This window comes from Lasioglossum baleicum, chromosome 14 (genome assembly GCF_051020765.1).
Source record: "Lasioglossum baleicum chromosome 14, iyLasBale1, whole genome shotgun sequence".
Taxonomy (NCBI): domain Eukaryota; kingdom Metazoa; phylum Arthropoda; class Insecta; order Hymenoptera; family Halictidae; genus Lasioglossum; species Lasioglossum baleicum.
This window is the reverse complement of record NC_134942.1, coordinates 5,130,878-5,147,859: the sequence shown is the minus strand read 5'-3', so window position 1 is coordinate 5,147,859 and position 16,982 is coordinate 5,130,878. Positions and strand designations below refer to the sequence as shown.

The following is a 16,982-nucleotide window of genomic DNA, read 5'->3' as shown; positions in this document are numbered from 1 at the left end:
TCGCGGTCCGGGGCCCGTACCTTATTACGTACCGCGCCCTTCTCCGGTGCCCTGGCTCTCGTCACGGCTCGTAAAGTCGACATGGTCGCAAAAGGTGGCTCGCGAACAGGCCCCAGGATCGGAAATTCCACGGTACAGAGAAACACACTCCGAGAGATAGAGACGGAGAGAAAGAGAGAAGCAGATAGGGCCGTAATCCTTTGGCTGTGCAATGGGGGCGCGTACCCGATGTACCGGCTCTCTCGGTTCCCCCTTCTCCCTTTCGCTTTTATCGTCCTGCCTACTCTAAATATTTCTCTGGCATGAATTTATAACGACGACGCCGCGCCGCTGCTAATAACGAGCACCGATAGCCAGCGATGTCTATAAACGGACCGCGATCCGGGTCCGCACCGCGACATTACTCCGGCGAGCATTTTTCTCGGAAAGATTCTCTTCTCCGCATACAGGACGTTCCAAAAATGTACTTCCTTGAATGGGTTGATTCCTGAAATCATTTGAAGCTTTTTTTTCCTTTGCGAAAATGCTCTCCGCGGCTTCGTTGAGAAGTATTTAACGAAAAATACGGCGGACAGTTTCCTGCGTTGCTATTGGCCGAGCCGGGACCCGTCCGCTGTGGCCCCGCTCTGATTGGTCCTTGCTTTTCGTTTATAACTCCTCATCGGAGCCGCGGAGAACGTTTTCGCAAAGGAAAAAGTTGCTTAGGTAGTCTGAGGAATCATTCGGTTCTGGGAGTACATTCTTGACAAAGCTGATTCCATTTGCACCTTCGAGGAGGAACGAAAACCCGGACTGGCTTCAGAAATTTCTCTATCGGAATCGGTCCGTTTCGGAATGCCGAGGGCGAGTGTCCCTCGCGAGAAATAATAACCCCGGCACAGGAACGAGCATTCAAGTAAAAGTTTCATTAAGTAATGGCCGAACTCCGCCCATGGCGATGAATGGGGATATCCGAGAGATCCGATTTTACACGGCGGCGTGACTGCGAGAGACAGCCGTCGTAGAATCGAGTCTCTCCCAACGAGACTGCCGGTCCCCGGCCGGGCCCAACCGGGCCCGGGCTCTCCTCGTAGATCAGTGAAAGTCCCGGCAGCTGTGGCTCGTTCCACGGCTGCTCCGTTTGCGCTGGCGACAGCCAATCCGACACGCGAGAGACTACTCTATCGGCGTCGTTGAATGGCACACGCATACACAACAGAGACGATCACTGAATACACACGTAAACGTCGTACATGCATTTACTTACTGACTATACAGACTCTAACCGACTGCCTTCGTGTTCTTTCGACACACCGGCAGCAGGCCGATGGGGATCGAGCTCGCTCAGAATTTAGTTTGACAGTGCTACGGGCCCGATCGTGTCGAACAACGCTCGGACACTTTGATTGTCTGCTCAGATTAGCCGGGCCCGTGCTCCGGGCCCTCTGGTAATTAGCTCCCGAGAATTTTACTTGATCTCCACCTGAGACTGCTATTCTTGGACCCTTTGCTACCTCTGCGTCGAATTTCGAGTAGGTAGTTGGCTAGAACTTTGTTAGGCTTTGATTCGCCGAGCTAGATTTTGAGGGTGATCAAAAGGGATGGTGCTGATCTAGGTCCTGTGGTAATTAGCTCCCGAGAATTTTACTTGATCTCCACCTGCGACTGCTATTCTTGGACCCTTTGCTACCTCTGTGTTGAATTTCCTGTAGTTAGCTGGCTAGAACTTTGTTAGAATTTATTTCACCTAGCTAGATTTTGAGGATCATCGAAAGGCACGGTGCTGGTCTAGGTCCTGTGGTAATTAGCTCCCGCAAATTTTACTTGATCTCCACCTGAGATTGCTATTCTTGGACCCTTTGCTACCTCTGCGTCGAATTTCGAGTAGGTAGTTGGCTAGAACTTTGTTAGGCTTTGAATCGCCGAGCTAGATTTTCAGGATCTTCAAAAGGGATGGTGCTGATCTAGGTCCTGTGGTAATTAGCTCCCGAGAATTTTAATCGAGTGATCGAGGAGTACTATACCATTGTGTTCTGGACTTCGACCAGAATTTGGAATAAATACGCAGCTAAGGCCCTACTAGGACTTAGAACTGATTCTGAACCTTCTCAGGATGGTTAAAGCTACCTCAGGCTACCTCGAGACAGCGAGACGAGTTGTTGTTGGTTCAAAATTAATTGCTCCCGTTACAAACATCCTGCTTGCAGTACTCAGCAGTCCAAGTAAAATTCCAATCAAAAGCGAAGGCCGTCATTTTATTAATGGACACCTGGCCGAGACAACCACCATCGAAATGGACCATCAACTTCTGAGATACGGCCGACAGCAATCGCAAACAAGCTCTATTCCGAGACTCTTGATGAGGATAAGATCGACTCGAAGATTTCCGCCGAGGAAAATGAGGATCGGCCGAGGAATCTCTGACACCAAAATGGCGGCACAGGCGTGAAAGCCGAAAACGGGTTGTTTCAGTCGTCCATTCAGGATTTAGGTATCGCCAGGTGCCGGTTGTGACATTATTCGAACTATTCCGGCGTGTCTGGGACTAGTCGCGCTGCACGCCGACTATAAAACAGCCGAAGTTATGCGGCCGTTCCGAACGGAGGCCATTATAGACACGGCGCGGGGCTATTTTCGCCCCGATGGAAATTCAATTTATCTCGACGGTAAATTCCGCGAAATTTATCGCGGATCCCGATCCCGAGGACTTTCTACACGCCCGCGACTCGCGCGAACGTTTCCGCGTAAACAGGTATCACTACAGTTAATAACAATCGCCATTCCGGTCTACGGCCACACGTTTTTCCTCTCGCGCGCGCGCTAATGATCGCTTCTACTTCCACCACTCACACAAGTGAACGGTCTCGATCTACTCGAATGTTTATTTTTCAGTTGGTTTTGCTGTAACGAGCTCCGCTACACCTGACCATTCTTGCTGTAGGCAAATAATTGACGAGCTCTGCAAAAACTGGGCGAGCTCATTATGAAATTAATACATTGCTGATTGAAAGTATAACTTAAACAAATTTCCAAAATTTATACTCGCCCGATTTCAATTTCTAAAGTCTTCGGCAGAAGTCCGACACCACCATTTTAATCGAGGGGAAAAGTTACCCCCTCTTTGCCGATACAGGATCAATCACGTGACGCTGCGCCACACGTGACCAGGCCGCGCGGAGAGTGGGGGAATGCGATCTTTTAGTCGCAGACGTGAAGGTAGATGGTTCAGGGGCCACGATACGTTAATCAGAACTAATCAATCTAATATTCATAGACTCCGTGACAGTCCTCTATTAAATCGTTCTATTTTGACACACAATGACACATTGATGAAAGGTGGGGGAAGGCAGAGTGGGGGCACAAATCTTAATCTGGCAACTCTGTTTATCAGATGCATTTTCCATTTTTCGTTACCGACACGCCAATATACAGACAATCGTGCGAGTAGCTGTAGGTAGGCTCGTGAAACGCGACATTCTCCGAGGCCGGAGCTTATCCGAGTGTACACGCCGGAGGAAAACTCGTTTGTGTCTTTTCAGCGGCGATCCGTGTCTCGCGATATTATGCACTTCAGCCCGGAGAATTCATTCAACCGGACTGTCCGCTGGAAAGCGAGAGAAAAAGATAGGGGCAATCGAAAAACACCAATTTACACGGCTACCGTCCGCCCGACCGCCACGAGATTGCTTGTTAAATATACTCTCTCTCGTCGAGAACTGTCCCCTCGTTTTTATTCTCCGATCTGCTGCTCCACCGCCAATAAAATTAGAATCGAACGCGTTCGTCGCGCCGCGTGATCACCGTTTAATTCCCCGTAAATTTACCAAATTGACAGAGATTACTGAGCCCGACGCTCGCCCTGTTATTCTACTTCGTTTGCGAATCGAAAGTAGGCGGGGCGAGCTCTTCTCCAGCCTTTTCGATCGTAGTAATAATTAGACTGTACATTTTTATGCAAACATCATTTGCATAATGAACGAAGGCCAAACAGAAACTTTAATATATTTTTAATGAACTGGGATTAAAAATATTAAAGTACGTCGAAGCTCTTGAACTCTTTTAATCATTCTTTCCATGAATTAAAAGAGTAATAATTGTGAAGCATTTTTTTCCTCCTCGCAATATTATTAACCTATTTGTTGTTTATTATAGTCCCTAATGTACATTATAAAAATTGAAAAGTAATTTAAAAAAATTGTGCGGACCGAGTTCGCAATTTCGTGCATTCGGGCTGAAATTGAAATTTCCATCGTTTTGTTCCCCATGGAATTGCAAGGTCCCTTGGCAGGATTTCAACCGCCATGAGTGGGCTCGTGGTGGAAAGAAGAGTTTCCGCGAAAGGGAAGCGGGAACAACGTTGTTTTTCCCGTGTCCCCAGCGTGATTTCTTTGGTTTTCGCTGGCGTCACGGCGTTTCCTACACGCGGCTCGCCTGATTCACGATTCAACCGGCGTCGACGCCGAGGCAACAGCTTCCGGTGGACGTCACACACGCATCCTTCCCTTCCTCTGTTCCACGGGCCACGAACTTGAAGAAAGGTGCGTGGCTTCTACGCGTCACACGCGCCGCCGGAATCTTCAACAAGTTTTCTCGGCACACGACGCCACCGACAGACCTTTCGACTTTCAACGAACTCTCCGACATTTTCCTTCGTACGGTTTATCTTTCTAACAACAAATTTCAGTTGCAACAAATCCCGTCGTACAATGTATGAAAGAACACCTGGTTCCATTAAAGAGAATTCATTTCGCTTAGTATTTCTGTGGTCCAACCTTTTTGTTCAAGCATTTGTGTAGAGACGAAAAAAGGAACAAATGATCTTGTATTTTTCTACACTTGTAAACTCGATATTTTTCTAGTTTAACAATTTTCGTTAAATTACTTGTGTACATTTTCCGAGGATCGCGCGACTACACCGCAGCACTGTGTTCTCCGACCTCAGCTCGGAGGCGCACATTTGATGGTTCTAGGAAGACGTAAATCATTCGTCGACCACTTACTTTGCACAGTGCGACGCCGGTGTCCAGTCTGTCCATAAAATTGTCAACGTTGATTCTCAGCTCCGGGTAGAGCGCGTTCAACCATTCCGCCAAGTCCTCCTTCATCGCCACCAGGTACTCCTCGGAGGACTTGAACGGCCTGTAGGACCTCGCTTCCAGAAGGACCGACATCTTGGACCTCTCGCTTATCTGAAAACCCAGTCAACTTAAGACCTCTTTCAAACATCTCACAAAATATCAAAAAGTTATACGTTAAAATAGGGACTTTTCAATACGCGCTCCAGAATTGTTCTGGATTTTTTGGCAACGACCAAGATTGCCCACGGAGGGTACAAAATTTCATTTTACCTAAATCGTGTAGCTAAATGAATTGTACGATTTTAAAAAATCTGCAAATCTACTCGCAAAGTAATCAATTCTGTCCACGAATAAAACGAATTAAGAAAGCCGAGGCTGACGTTGACCGAGGTCGGATTATAAAAACAAAGCTAACGGCCCATGCGGCAGGCAATAAACTAGTTCCCTAGTTCGTACAAACTTTGCACACTACCACCACACTCCTCCACTGCGCTAGTTTCTTCGATGCGCGACCGCACAGAGCAACGCCACGAATATAAATCAAACGTCCAACGATTAAATTCGCTCGTATTCCCATGGCCATCCCCGAGCATCATGCGATCACCCATCCGACAGATTCGCGTATTAGCCGTCACCGTGAACTGTATCGCGGACCGGCAATAAAATCAGAAAGGATTTGCAAGACAATAGGTCCGGCGCGGCTCATATTGTCGATCGCCCCAGAAACTCTCCCCTAGTTGCCGCACCGGTTTAACCACCCTATAACTGGTCTGAAACCGTGCCCTATCACGATCGCTGCACCCTGGTCCCTTGGCTACCCTTGTAAACCTTCGTGGCTCTCATGAGCCAGCTCCGTTCCCAACGTCACCCCTTTCGACGGCTATTTCCAGCAACAATCAGCAATTTTCTGTTCCGCAATTTACATATTTTAGCGCCGCCCGATTTGCCGCATCGGCGCAGGCATGGGGAAAAATGGGTTTAGACGGTGACGAACGCGACAAGTGCATGGGGATGTCTGTTAGGACAATTAGCACCGTTTAAAATTAGTGGTAAGTGTGAAGAAAAAATTTTTTTAGTATCTACAAAGATGCCCGAATATAAGTTAGAAAATTTTGACCTGTACCTGTTTAATGTTTTGTAAGATAAATTGTGACTACCCTAAACAAGTTAATGGATCTCTTGGAATTTGATTCGATGATGCAAATGATTTAGTTGCTGGTATAGATCAAGTGAAGATCACTCCGCCCGTTTAGTCGACAAGTACCACGAATGATCATTAAAAGACAGAGCGCATTCAATGAGACAACGTGGTCGATTTGTTTCCGTGCGGTGTTTCCAGCGGCGATAAAGTTGCGGTGCGCGCGTCCGCGAGTAAACGGCGGAAAATCATCAGGGGAAAATATATAATGGAATACAAATGACGAGTTAACTCGCGTTCAACGGAGTTTATGACAGGTTTACGAGCCGGCTCGCGACCGGCACAACACGATTCCCGGCCAATTACTCGAGCCGAGAGTCGCCTAAGTCGCGCGCTGCTCGGCGTGTTGTGTGCGTCCGTTTAGCAAGAGGTGTCCGGATCGAAAAAATTCAGACGATGCTCGCAAAGCGAGCCTACAGCCTGGAGAGGAATTACGAGGCGATAGCAATCGCGACTCGTGAAAGTCTTTGCCTGCCTTCGGGTAGGTGTATGGAAACGAGCGCGTTTCGTTTTACGGCGCCGATACTTCCTGCCTTCCCCCACTCAGCCTTCCCGATTCAATTCTCTGAACAATTTTGCCAAAATTTTACTTAATTCCTTTAATGTACCGGATTTCAAATCCGACGCTAAGTAAATACAGGAGCGCCACATCAGTATTAAAAACCTACACCGCAGAGTCGCCGGATGAGGGGAGGGAGCACGAATCGAGGGGGAAAGTTATTACATTCTAATTTATATTATAATTTAAAATTCCCTCTCAATTTTAAATTTTATATTTTACTAATTTATACTCATTTATGTTATAATTCTAATTCCTTCTTTTAAATTATATAATAAATTTACTAATTTATATTCTAATATTAAGTCATTTCTTATAAATTTAATAATAAATTTTCCCCACTCTCTGCTAGCACCGGACACACAGCGTGGGGGAATCCGGAGTGGTCAGAGGGGAAACCCCCTCTCTGCTAGTACCGAATCAGTCACGTGATTCACTGTGCCACACGGACAAAGTGGGGGATGATAGAGTGGGGGCACGAGCAGTTACCGACACAATTCTTGATCTCAAAGATGTCCGACGGGAGCCCCAAAATTACGGGCAGCAAATTAAAGAGCAAGCAACGCTCAGTTTTTACCTAGGAACGAGAGTTTTATGGAGCATAAACTCGGTAGCATAATCGTAGCGACGCGACGGGTCGAGGATCGGTCTGCGGAGATCCCGGCAGCCCATGGCCAAATAAAGCTGCGAGGAAAATATGCGACAAATGCGGCCTATCGGCATCTTAATGGGGCGAGATTGGCGACACCGGGGCCGATACTTGCTCGTTAAAATGCCGACAGTTTGCATTAGCCAGCGTCTCGCCAGCTCATGGCTTTCAAAAAGAGTATACTGCCTCAATAGCCGACAAGCAATTCATCGGGTTCGGTTGTGTTTAATCGCCGCTCTGGTCGGGGCCCCATGTTCGACGCGTTCCCTCCGCTCCGCGGGAACAAAGAGCGGGAATTCTTTCTCTATTGTCCTCGAGGAAAATTCATTTGCACCGAGGGGCTTTGATCTCGACGAGAGAACGTTGTTCCCGCGCCGCTTTATTTCCGATCCGCTGCGATGGAACGCGCTTAACGCGCTTTTACGCTATTATCCCCGGCAATCTACTGTTCCGCCACGAGTTTTTACACGGGCCGGTGACATTTGTAGGCGTGGCTTCGCTGCCCCGCGCTCCTGCAAGGAGCCACGGTGGTGCTCCGCGGGGCAAGCGTTGCTCCGGACGTCACTAAAATTGTCGATTTGATAATTTTTGTCTGGTAAGACGCACCGTAGATCTGCGAAGCAAGAGCCTCTAGATCACCGAGGGGGCCCGCGGTCGCGGCGCAGGGGGTTGGGAATTGAGTTATCCGTTCCGAGGCCGAGTTCCCCGGTTTTCCATTACACGCGCGCATAATTCAATCGCGAGTATTGAAAATTAGATGCGGCCACCTCGTAAAGATTACACGTGGCCAGATAGCCCCCAGCCCCTCTACCCCCCGTCGTGATCACGTCCCACGTCGTATGTGTACGTCGCCGCGTGGCTGCAGCACGTGCAACATAGTTGCACGCCGCAATCCATAAATATGAGAACGCATTTTCCAACTATTCGCGTTTGTTTCGCAGGTACTCGCTCGAATTACGAAACGCGTAATCTAGTTCGGACGCGTGAGTAATCTGACTGACCTGCGTCAGTTGCGCGTCACGGCGATCGAAAGAAAATTATAGAGGAACGTTGGAAAAATGTTTATTGGCTGTACACTTGTAGAGCATTCGAAAGGCAGATCGGATTTTTATGCAAAATAAACATTTCCTAACTCGATCGTATGCGAAATAATTTAGACCAAATCGTATTTGTTCTTCTGGTAATTTGAATCTGTCGAAAATGATGTTAAAATGTTCGCAAATTGTTCTTAAAAGAAAATGTTTACCATAAATGGCGTTCGAAAGCCAGATGGGATTTTTATGCAAAGTAAACATTTATAAATCGTATTCGTTCTTCCGGTAATTTGAATCTGTCGAAAATAACGTTAAAATGTTCGCAAATTCTTCTTAAAAAACACAGTTTTACCATAAAAGCGGAAAGATCTGCAGTTTAATGAAATGACGCGGATTGTCAGAATACTTGGAAACCTAATGCACGACCATAAACTCCGCACGGCTGCGTTCCGCGCGCGTCTACCGGGAAAAAGAACGGCCGAAGAAACGGATTGGAAATTCGCGTGAGAAACTACGTCGTCCCTGGGACAGATTCGATGGTCCGCCATTGTGTGTCTACCCCGAGGCTCCGGGTAACGAGGGTAATCGGAAATGAATGGATGAATGAGGGAATGGAGGGCAAGGCGACCACCACGCGACTTCCCAAGATCCCCGCGCAGTAATTATTATTTCGCGGAGGGATTTCTGTGGAAGCGTCGTGGTCCGGAAGAGCGGCTGCCATCTTGTTTCGGCGTTCTGGGTCGTTAAGAACCTTTACATCGGGAGAAACAATAGCTTCTATTCTTTTTCAGTAATGTTAGACGCGCACATATTATTCAACGACGTGAGTGTCGGCTCTGAAGAGCTGGCGGCCATCTTGTCGGTCTTCGAAATGCGTCGAAACCGTAATATTCCGAGGAACAATGACGTTCATTGTACATTTTTAGGAAGGAAAATAACATATACAGCAATTGTTTACGACTTAAATTGTAGAATTTTGTTGTAAAACTTGCTGGAGGCCTGGGAAAGTGAGGTTAGGTAGAAGGAGGAAGTTCGACAGGGATAAAGAGATCGAAGATCGGGTTTCCTGGGTGTGAACGGTAGTTTAGATAGAGTTACCATGGAATAAATTTCTCGAGGACAGCGTTAATAGGGGATCGAACGTTATTAAACGTAATTCTTGCAGAGGAAGTCCATTAATGGTTATTACAATGTACTGGGACGGTAGATTGCGCGAACCCGACACGCCGCAACTAATTATATAGAATATAATGCGCCGGTTGAGGGATCCGTGGCTACGTGAAATAAAAAGAGGCGACTCTAGTTGACATTTAATGGGCTGTAAAAGAGCAAATGACCATTAATTGTGCGCCGCGCCTCATTGGGAGCGCATGAAACGGGCATTATACGGGCGCCGGAGCCGTGGCGCTCGTTCGCGTTCCTGAAATTATCGGTTTATTAACGATTGCCGCGATTTACGCTGCCGGACGACCCATAAACTGATTAGAGGCTACTTTCACGCGCGCTCGTTCAATCTTGCGCTCGAATCGAACTTGAACTCTTGAAATTTTCAAACGCGAACGTTCATACTCCTATCCGAAATCAATTGAACAATTAACCGAATAATTAAGTCGGAACTATTGTAACTCGAAAATTACACATTTTGTTCATTTTATGGACACGAAATTGAAATAATGGTATAGCAATTTTTAGACTCTGAGTCACCACCCGAGTGCTAAGGATTAAAATAAAAATAAAACAAAAATTGACAATTTTGACTTTCAGATTTATTCGAAATGAAAAATGTTTAACGGCCGAGCTGTCCTGATAAATAAGAAGGTTTGCTGTCTGGTGGCACGTCCCAGCATAATTTTCTCCAGTGGACAAGCTTGTTCCCTGGGATCGCGAGGGAAAGGGTTCAGGCCCGGAGGGTTTTTATTATTCCATTGAACGGAAGCGTGCAAGGGACGGAATATCAAAAGGTGAGTCTCGCCTATGGGTTCCTCTTATGAAAGCCAGTTCGTAAGTTTACCTACGTGAGCGTACTTTAAAGGCGTGCTTTGCTCGTTGTAACGGTATACTACATACGATGTGCACGCAAAGAGAGCGAAAGAGCAGCCGAACCGCGTTTCGCCGGATGGGAAATAGAAACGGAGAGTGAGCCAGATCGAGAAAGTTTCATATGCGAGGCGTAGATGTTTCCATGGGAAACTGTGTTTCCACGAAACTAGTCTCACTCGTCCACGTGCACAAACACGATCGGACCATTTCACTGAAAAGCGGGGCAGAAGAAGTACAGAACTCGTGCTTGCTTGGAAATCTGAATAATGAAAAAATGTTGGTGCAAAACTCAGCTGAGGCTGGACTTAGTCCTTGCACCACACAATCGGTGAATGCAATTTTCAATAATAATGATAATAATAGAAGAAATGTTGGAGCAAAACTCAGCTGAGGCTGGACTTAGTCCTTGCACCACAGAATCGATGAATGCAGTTTTCAATAATAATAATAATAATAGAAGTAACGGACCAGCTTCAGCGCCAAGGTATTCAATGGCTATGTGCAGTGGCTCGAATCGATAGCGGCGCCCTTGAAACGAATTTTCCTGCGCACAGCACTCTTTCCAGAACACCGGCACCGAAGTCAGCACGCGACCGATTCGAGTAGAAAAATGTCTCCTCGTTCCGAGCCATCGACCACTTCTCAACCCTTCGCATGCGAGGCACGCAGAACCGTCCCATTAGAATTCCCTCAGCCCCCACCCCTTTCGCGATAATACCGATTTATGCCGGGCGAGACAAGTACTCGCGATTTCCCAAGACATTCGATACTACGGGCCGCTTATCTGCGAGAGTCCTACCCCGCCCGCTAACAGGGGTGGGGTGCGAACGAGGAAACAAGGGAGGAACGCATATAATTACGCTCGAGCACGCGCGCCCCATCGTGCATCGGATTTTTCCAGAATTTATATGCCGTTCATATTCCCGGCGTAAAATGTTAACCCCTTCAGGAATGAATTCTTAAGCTGCGAGGTTGCGGGGGTTGAATTTGCATCTTGAGGGTGCGAGTTTTCAGTTGATCTTGGACGCGTTCGCGAGTTTAAAAGCTCGAATTTGAACGTGAAGATTATAATATAAATCATTAGATGATTGCATAAGTTTGTGTCCGATTTTCATATGTAGACGTCGCAAACTGTGTTGCACGGCGAACTGTAAAAAAGTTATACAGCCACTATTCTTGAATTGAATTGAATTATATTTTCAAATCAAACATGAACCTATGCAATCATCTGATATACGTATATAAATTTGAATTCAGCAGCATCGATTTCGTTTGGGACCCACATATCCGGAGTTGAAAGCTAGAATGTACAATGACGATTCCATTGTGCGAGCGCGGAATCGAAATCCGAAAGGGTGGAATTTCACTTTGACCGGTATAGGCGCGACCAGCTCCCGATGGATAAGTAACGGCTACTTTCTAGGAGCGTTCCAAGCGGAAAAGGGGGTCTCCGCGGAAGATGTAAAGTGGCCCGATAAAGCGTTCCACCCCTCGGGTGTCGTAACGCTTAACGATTTCATTCATTCGCGACGGAACACAGAGAGAAAATGAACCTGTTCCGACGTACGTCGCCGGCATGCGCCGCGAAATGCAAATGCAAATGCATTTGCCGGTGCACCGGCATGGCACGGCTCGGCAGCGGCGGCGGCGGCGGCCTATGGGTGCGCTCGAAATACCTGCATGGTAATGCCGCGGAGAGCCGTTCAGGAACACGAAGAAACCCGCGGTCGTCGTATCTGCCGGCCGTATCGGTGCCCGTTGATAACGTCCGGAACATTTCTGGCCTCGTTTGTCATCGCGCCGCGCCACTCCGCTTTCTTGAGAACCAATCGGCCTTGGCTGAGTGCTCCCTTATCGGAGCTCTTCGCGTCTGCTCCGATTCCATTGGTACTGACTCGAATTCTGTCTCTCTCTTTCTCTCGTCGACCTTCCAACAATCGATGGGTCCGGGGCGAAAAATTGCGCTGGCAGACCATCCGATTTAATCGCAAGGGGTTGGACTCGATGTTAGGGAATTGCCAATGAATTTAGTGGATTTTGGGAGATTGGGAATCTGGAAGCTTTTAGTTGAACTCGAGGACCTCCGGTTGAATTGTGAAGCTTCCAGGTGCTGTCTCAAGCTTGTAGTTGTATTTCAAAGTTTTCGGTTGGATATACGAGCTTCCAGTTGAAGTTAGAAGGTTCCAGTTGAAGTTAGAAGCTTCCAGTTGAAGTTAGAAGATTCCAGAGTTGAAGTTAGAAGGTTCCAGTTGAAGTTAGAAGGTTCTAGTTGAAGTTAGGAGATTCCAGAGTTGAAGTTAGACGCTTCCAGTTGAAGTTAGACGCTTCCAGTTGAAGTTAGTCGCTTCCAGTTGAAGTTAGAAGCTTCCAGTTGAAGTTGGAAGCTTCCAGTTGAAGTTAGACGCTTCCAGTTGAAGTTAGACGCTTCCAGTTGAAGTTAGAAGCTTCAAATTGAATCGGAATGCTACCAATAGAATTTAGTGTGCTTCCAATTGAATTTAGACTGCTTCCATCTGAATTTCGAGTGCTTCCAGTTTAACTTAAGAACCTCCAATTGAATTGTGAAGCTTGAGTCGTTGAATTTTGAGTGCTTCCATCCGAGTCCAGAAGCTAATTTGACGTGCGCTCTCGCGTTCTATGATTGCTCCAAATAGCGAAACACGAATTCCAGACACAATCGCGGCTCACCCGTGAATCGGATTATGCAAAGCTGTCCTTATTCTTAACGAACGGCAGATCTTTATCGATCGAGGCTGGTTAGGCTCTATTCTCATTGAAAGAACCGCGTAAATTCGTGGCGGTACGACAGGGGGCAACCAGCCTGCATATTACCAATCGTAATTTCGATCTTAATGGCTCTGTTAGAGGCAGAAACCCACAAACACGTCTCGAAATGGCCCTTAATTCGATTAAGTATCTGATTTCAGAGCCGCATGTATCTCCGTGTTCCCGGAGATCGTTTATCTCGCGGACAATTATGGTGGACTGCGGGGCGTTACCATGAAATTTCGCTTTTTTTTTTCTTCCGAGTCTCTGTTCTTTCTCGTGGGGGCGGAATGGTCTGCAACCGTTTCGCGAGATCAAGCCGACTCTATTTCATCATGGTGTTTGCCCACTGCGTTACGCTATGTTCATTATTAGTTATTTCTGTTCAACCAAAATAGAATCCTATTAAAAATTACCCACATTATGCATTCGTGAAGAAAATGGTTCGGTGAAATATAAAACAGTAAAAGATTTTAAAACTTCAAGAAGTCGTTAAGGGATGAAATTAAGTTTTACATTATTCGTACTTCCCACAATCAATGCAAAACATTTTTATTTCACACGAAGATCCGGATCTCGTAAAAATTTTAGACCGCAGATTTTCAAGCAAAATAAAAACTCTCGAAGTCAATTGCAGTACAAAATAAAAGAATTGGTATTTCATCGATCCTGTGTTGCCACGAGTCCATAAAATCAGCAGTCTGATGATCATTGGGGGTTGAAAACGAAGTCGATCAGAATTTTGAGACACCGGCGATCCGACGCAAAGGCGATATTCGAAGGCGAATAGAAAGGCGTTCGACGGCTCCGGCTCGTCGGGAAAAATCTTCGGAAAAATGTTAAAATATTCCGAGACACGATAAGCGGCCACCGAGCGGCGAAACTGGATGATTGATCGGATCGCGAGCGGTAAACAAACACGAATTTAGACGTCGCACGCCAGAGCGGAATTCGCGCGCGCGCGCCAACCCGCCACTCCACACATTCGTGCGTGAACAGGATTTTTACGAGGTCGGGGAGCCCGACGGGCAACGTTTCGCCTGTAAATTATGCGCGATGCCCGCGATAAACGCTCAGAAGCCATCGAAGGAAAAGTGATTGCAACGAGGATGTATGTAATCCGGCCACGATCGTTTTCGTAACACGATTATTCAACAATATAGACCCAGCTTGTCTCTATCTCTTACAGCTGCTGCAAATCGTTGCTGCGAAACCGTGCTAATCTTTACAATTTAGTTAACCCCTGGTACTCTCGCGAGCCAACAGTTCCCGACAAGAAAACCTTGGAAATGTTTATGAATCTCGTAATTTTCATGGAGATTAAACTTGTAAAAATGGGTATTTCTTGTCACAACTATTCTTAAATTGTTCTAACTCATTTCCGTCATAAATGCATAGCTGATGAATGTAAACTGATTTTCAGGGAATTTAAAAGATTCCCATGTTGATGGTAAAAATGGGTATTTCTTGTTTAAACTATTCTTAAATTCTTTCAACTCATTTTCCCCATGGATGCATAAAATATTTATCAGTAGTAAATGGCGATTGTCTGCTTGATTCGAATGCGCATTAATGTATTATATGCGCGAGTAGACTGATTTTCATTTCACGTGTAAACAATTCTGCATATAATTATATTTATCAGTAATAAATGGAGGCCGTCCCCGCAGTGGCGCCAACGTAGTGCAAAAGATTAAACGACGTCCGTGGCTGTTACTGACAGTTACCGGTGATTTTGACATGCGATTACGATCTTATCGGCGAGCGAGGGGTTCGAAGACAGAAGACAAAGCGAAAGGGAAAAAGTCAGTCGTGAGAAATGTCGGGAGCGGGCGAAGGCGTGCCGGGGGCGGGGGCCGAAAATAGCGAGCGGAGGGCAGACAGCTTGGGGCACGCGAGGAATTTCCAAAGAGGACACGCGCGTTCGCGTGCGAGGCGAGCTGCACAGCGAGAGTGCGCTGCGAGAGTGCAACGGCGGTCTCCGATTTGTCGCAGTGGTGGAGAGCCGCGCGTGCGTCCGCACGAGCTCGTCCAGGTGTGTGCTGTGTGCTCGTGTACAAACCAGCCCGGTACGCGCCTGGCGAAACTGACCGGAGAGGAAAATCTTGTGAATGGAGCGGGGTTCCCCATTCACTTTTAACCGGAGCGCCGTGGCTGCAGCCGCCGCCGGCGAGCCTCGTGGCCCCTGAACCACCTATCTCCACGCCTGTGACTCGAACAACGCTCGGAGAAAATTTTCGAAAATCATCTTCCCGCTCCCAAGCTCACAATTTAACTGACCACTATTCGTTTCGATGCTTATCTTTCCAATGTTCGATTAAATGCAACACGCACCCCCTCTAAGAAATAGTAAAACAATTTAATAGAAGACAGTCATGCAGTCTATGAATATTAGGTTGATCAGTACTGATTAACGTATCGCGGCCCAACAACAATCAGAACAAATTTTCGAAAACGATCGATTCGCCTCGGAGAGGGTGTATCTTTTTCCCTCGTCTAGGTTTTTCGTACTGATGTGTTGCTTCTGTTACGATTTAATATCGGATTCGAAATTCGGTACGTTAATTGTCGAGTTTAGGGAATTGAATCTGGGAGGCAGAGTGGGCAGGAGGCATCGACGCCGGATGAAGGGGAAAAATTTGATGGAGAACCCCTGGCGCAAATGCAGTTCGAGCGACGCGCCCATCGAACGCAATTAGCGTAAGTGTGATTTATGCGGATCTCGGAGCAAAAGAGATTAGAATCTCGACGGCGGCGAAGGATATCCCCGACGTTTCTGCTGAATGATCTCTCTCTCCTCTTCTTTTCTCGCAAACGACCGCCGGTTTACTCCGTAGGATAATGTTACGCGACTTTTTCCCCGTGCAGCCTCTTCCACCGCATCTACCCAGCAGAAATAGTTGCGGCCGGTATTGTTTAAGCGCGCTCGCTTGCCTACTAGTTTTCTTAACCGCCTCATTTGCATTCCCGGAACCTGTGTATCAAGACATAATATGCAAATGTCCTGTTGCCCCTCCTGCTCTCCCATCGTCCCCTGTCCCACAAGCTCGCGGACTATCCAGCCCATCCACGATGGCGGCGCCTCCTCTTCGTCTTATTATCGCTATTTATTTGAATTTTCACTCTCCGTTTCCATTAATCTCTTCCGCTTTCTCTCCATTGTGCCCCCGCCAGCAAACACGAAAATCCACCGCGGACGATTGTGCGAATGCTCGACGCTCCTGGTATTATACTTCGCTTATTTCGTGGACGAGAACTTTCATCTTCTCCAGGCTGACCCGATCGATGTACTAATATTTTTGCTGCACAATCCAACGGTCCGAAAGAATTAATGGTAACGGACCACGTGCGTCCCTTTAAGAAAAAGCTGCACCAAAATTTCTCTTCGCAAGTCCTAGTCCTAAAAAAATTGAGGATGAATTTGAAGAGATCCTTTACCCCTATTACAAAGCTTCAACGTATGTACTAACTTTGCTGCAAAGTCCATCAACCCGGGAAAATTGCGAATAATTCAGTAATTCTGTTAAAAGCATAGGGTCATCCTTCCGCCGCTGATCATTAGGCCAACCTCCGTGCGACTCTCGTGGCCAGCTTAAATCACGCAAACTGTCCACGAAAACCACGACAAATCGCGATCCCGATCGGCGTCGTGTTCCACGGGAGGCCGTGGATACACGCT

General features: G+C 47.0%; 1 protein-coding gene across 3 annotated transcripts in view; it reads right to left on the bottom strand.

Annotated features, from left to right (window-relative positions):
• Positions 1-16,982, bottom strand: part of LOC143215985 (GAS2-like protein pickled eggs) — an 87,787-nt gene that overhangs the window by 65,406 nt on the left and 5,399 nt on the right. For all 3 annotated transcript variants that reach the window (XM_076438654.1, XM_076438656.1, XM_076438655.1), the window contains exon 2: positions 4,980-5,168. In XM_076438654.1, the coding sequence (XP_076294769.1) occupies positions 4,980-5,150 (171 nt within the window). In that variant the 5' untranslated portion in view covers positions 5,151-5,168. The remainder of the gene's footprint in view (positions 1-4,979; positions 5,169-16,982) is intronic.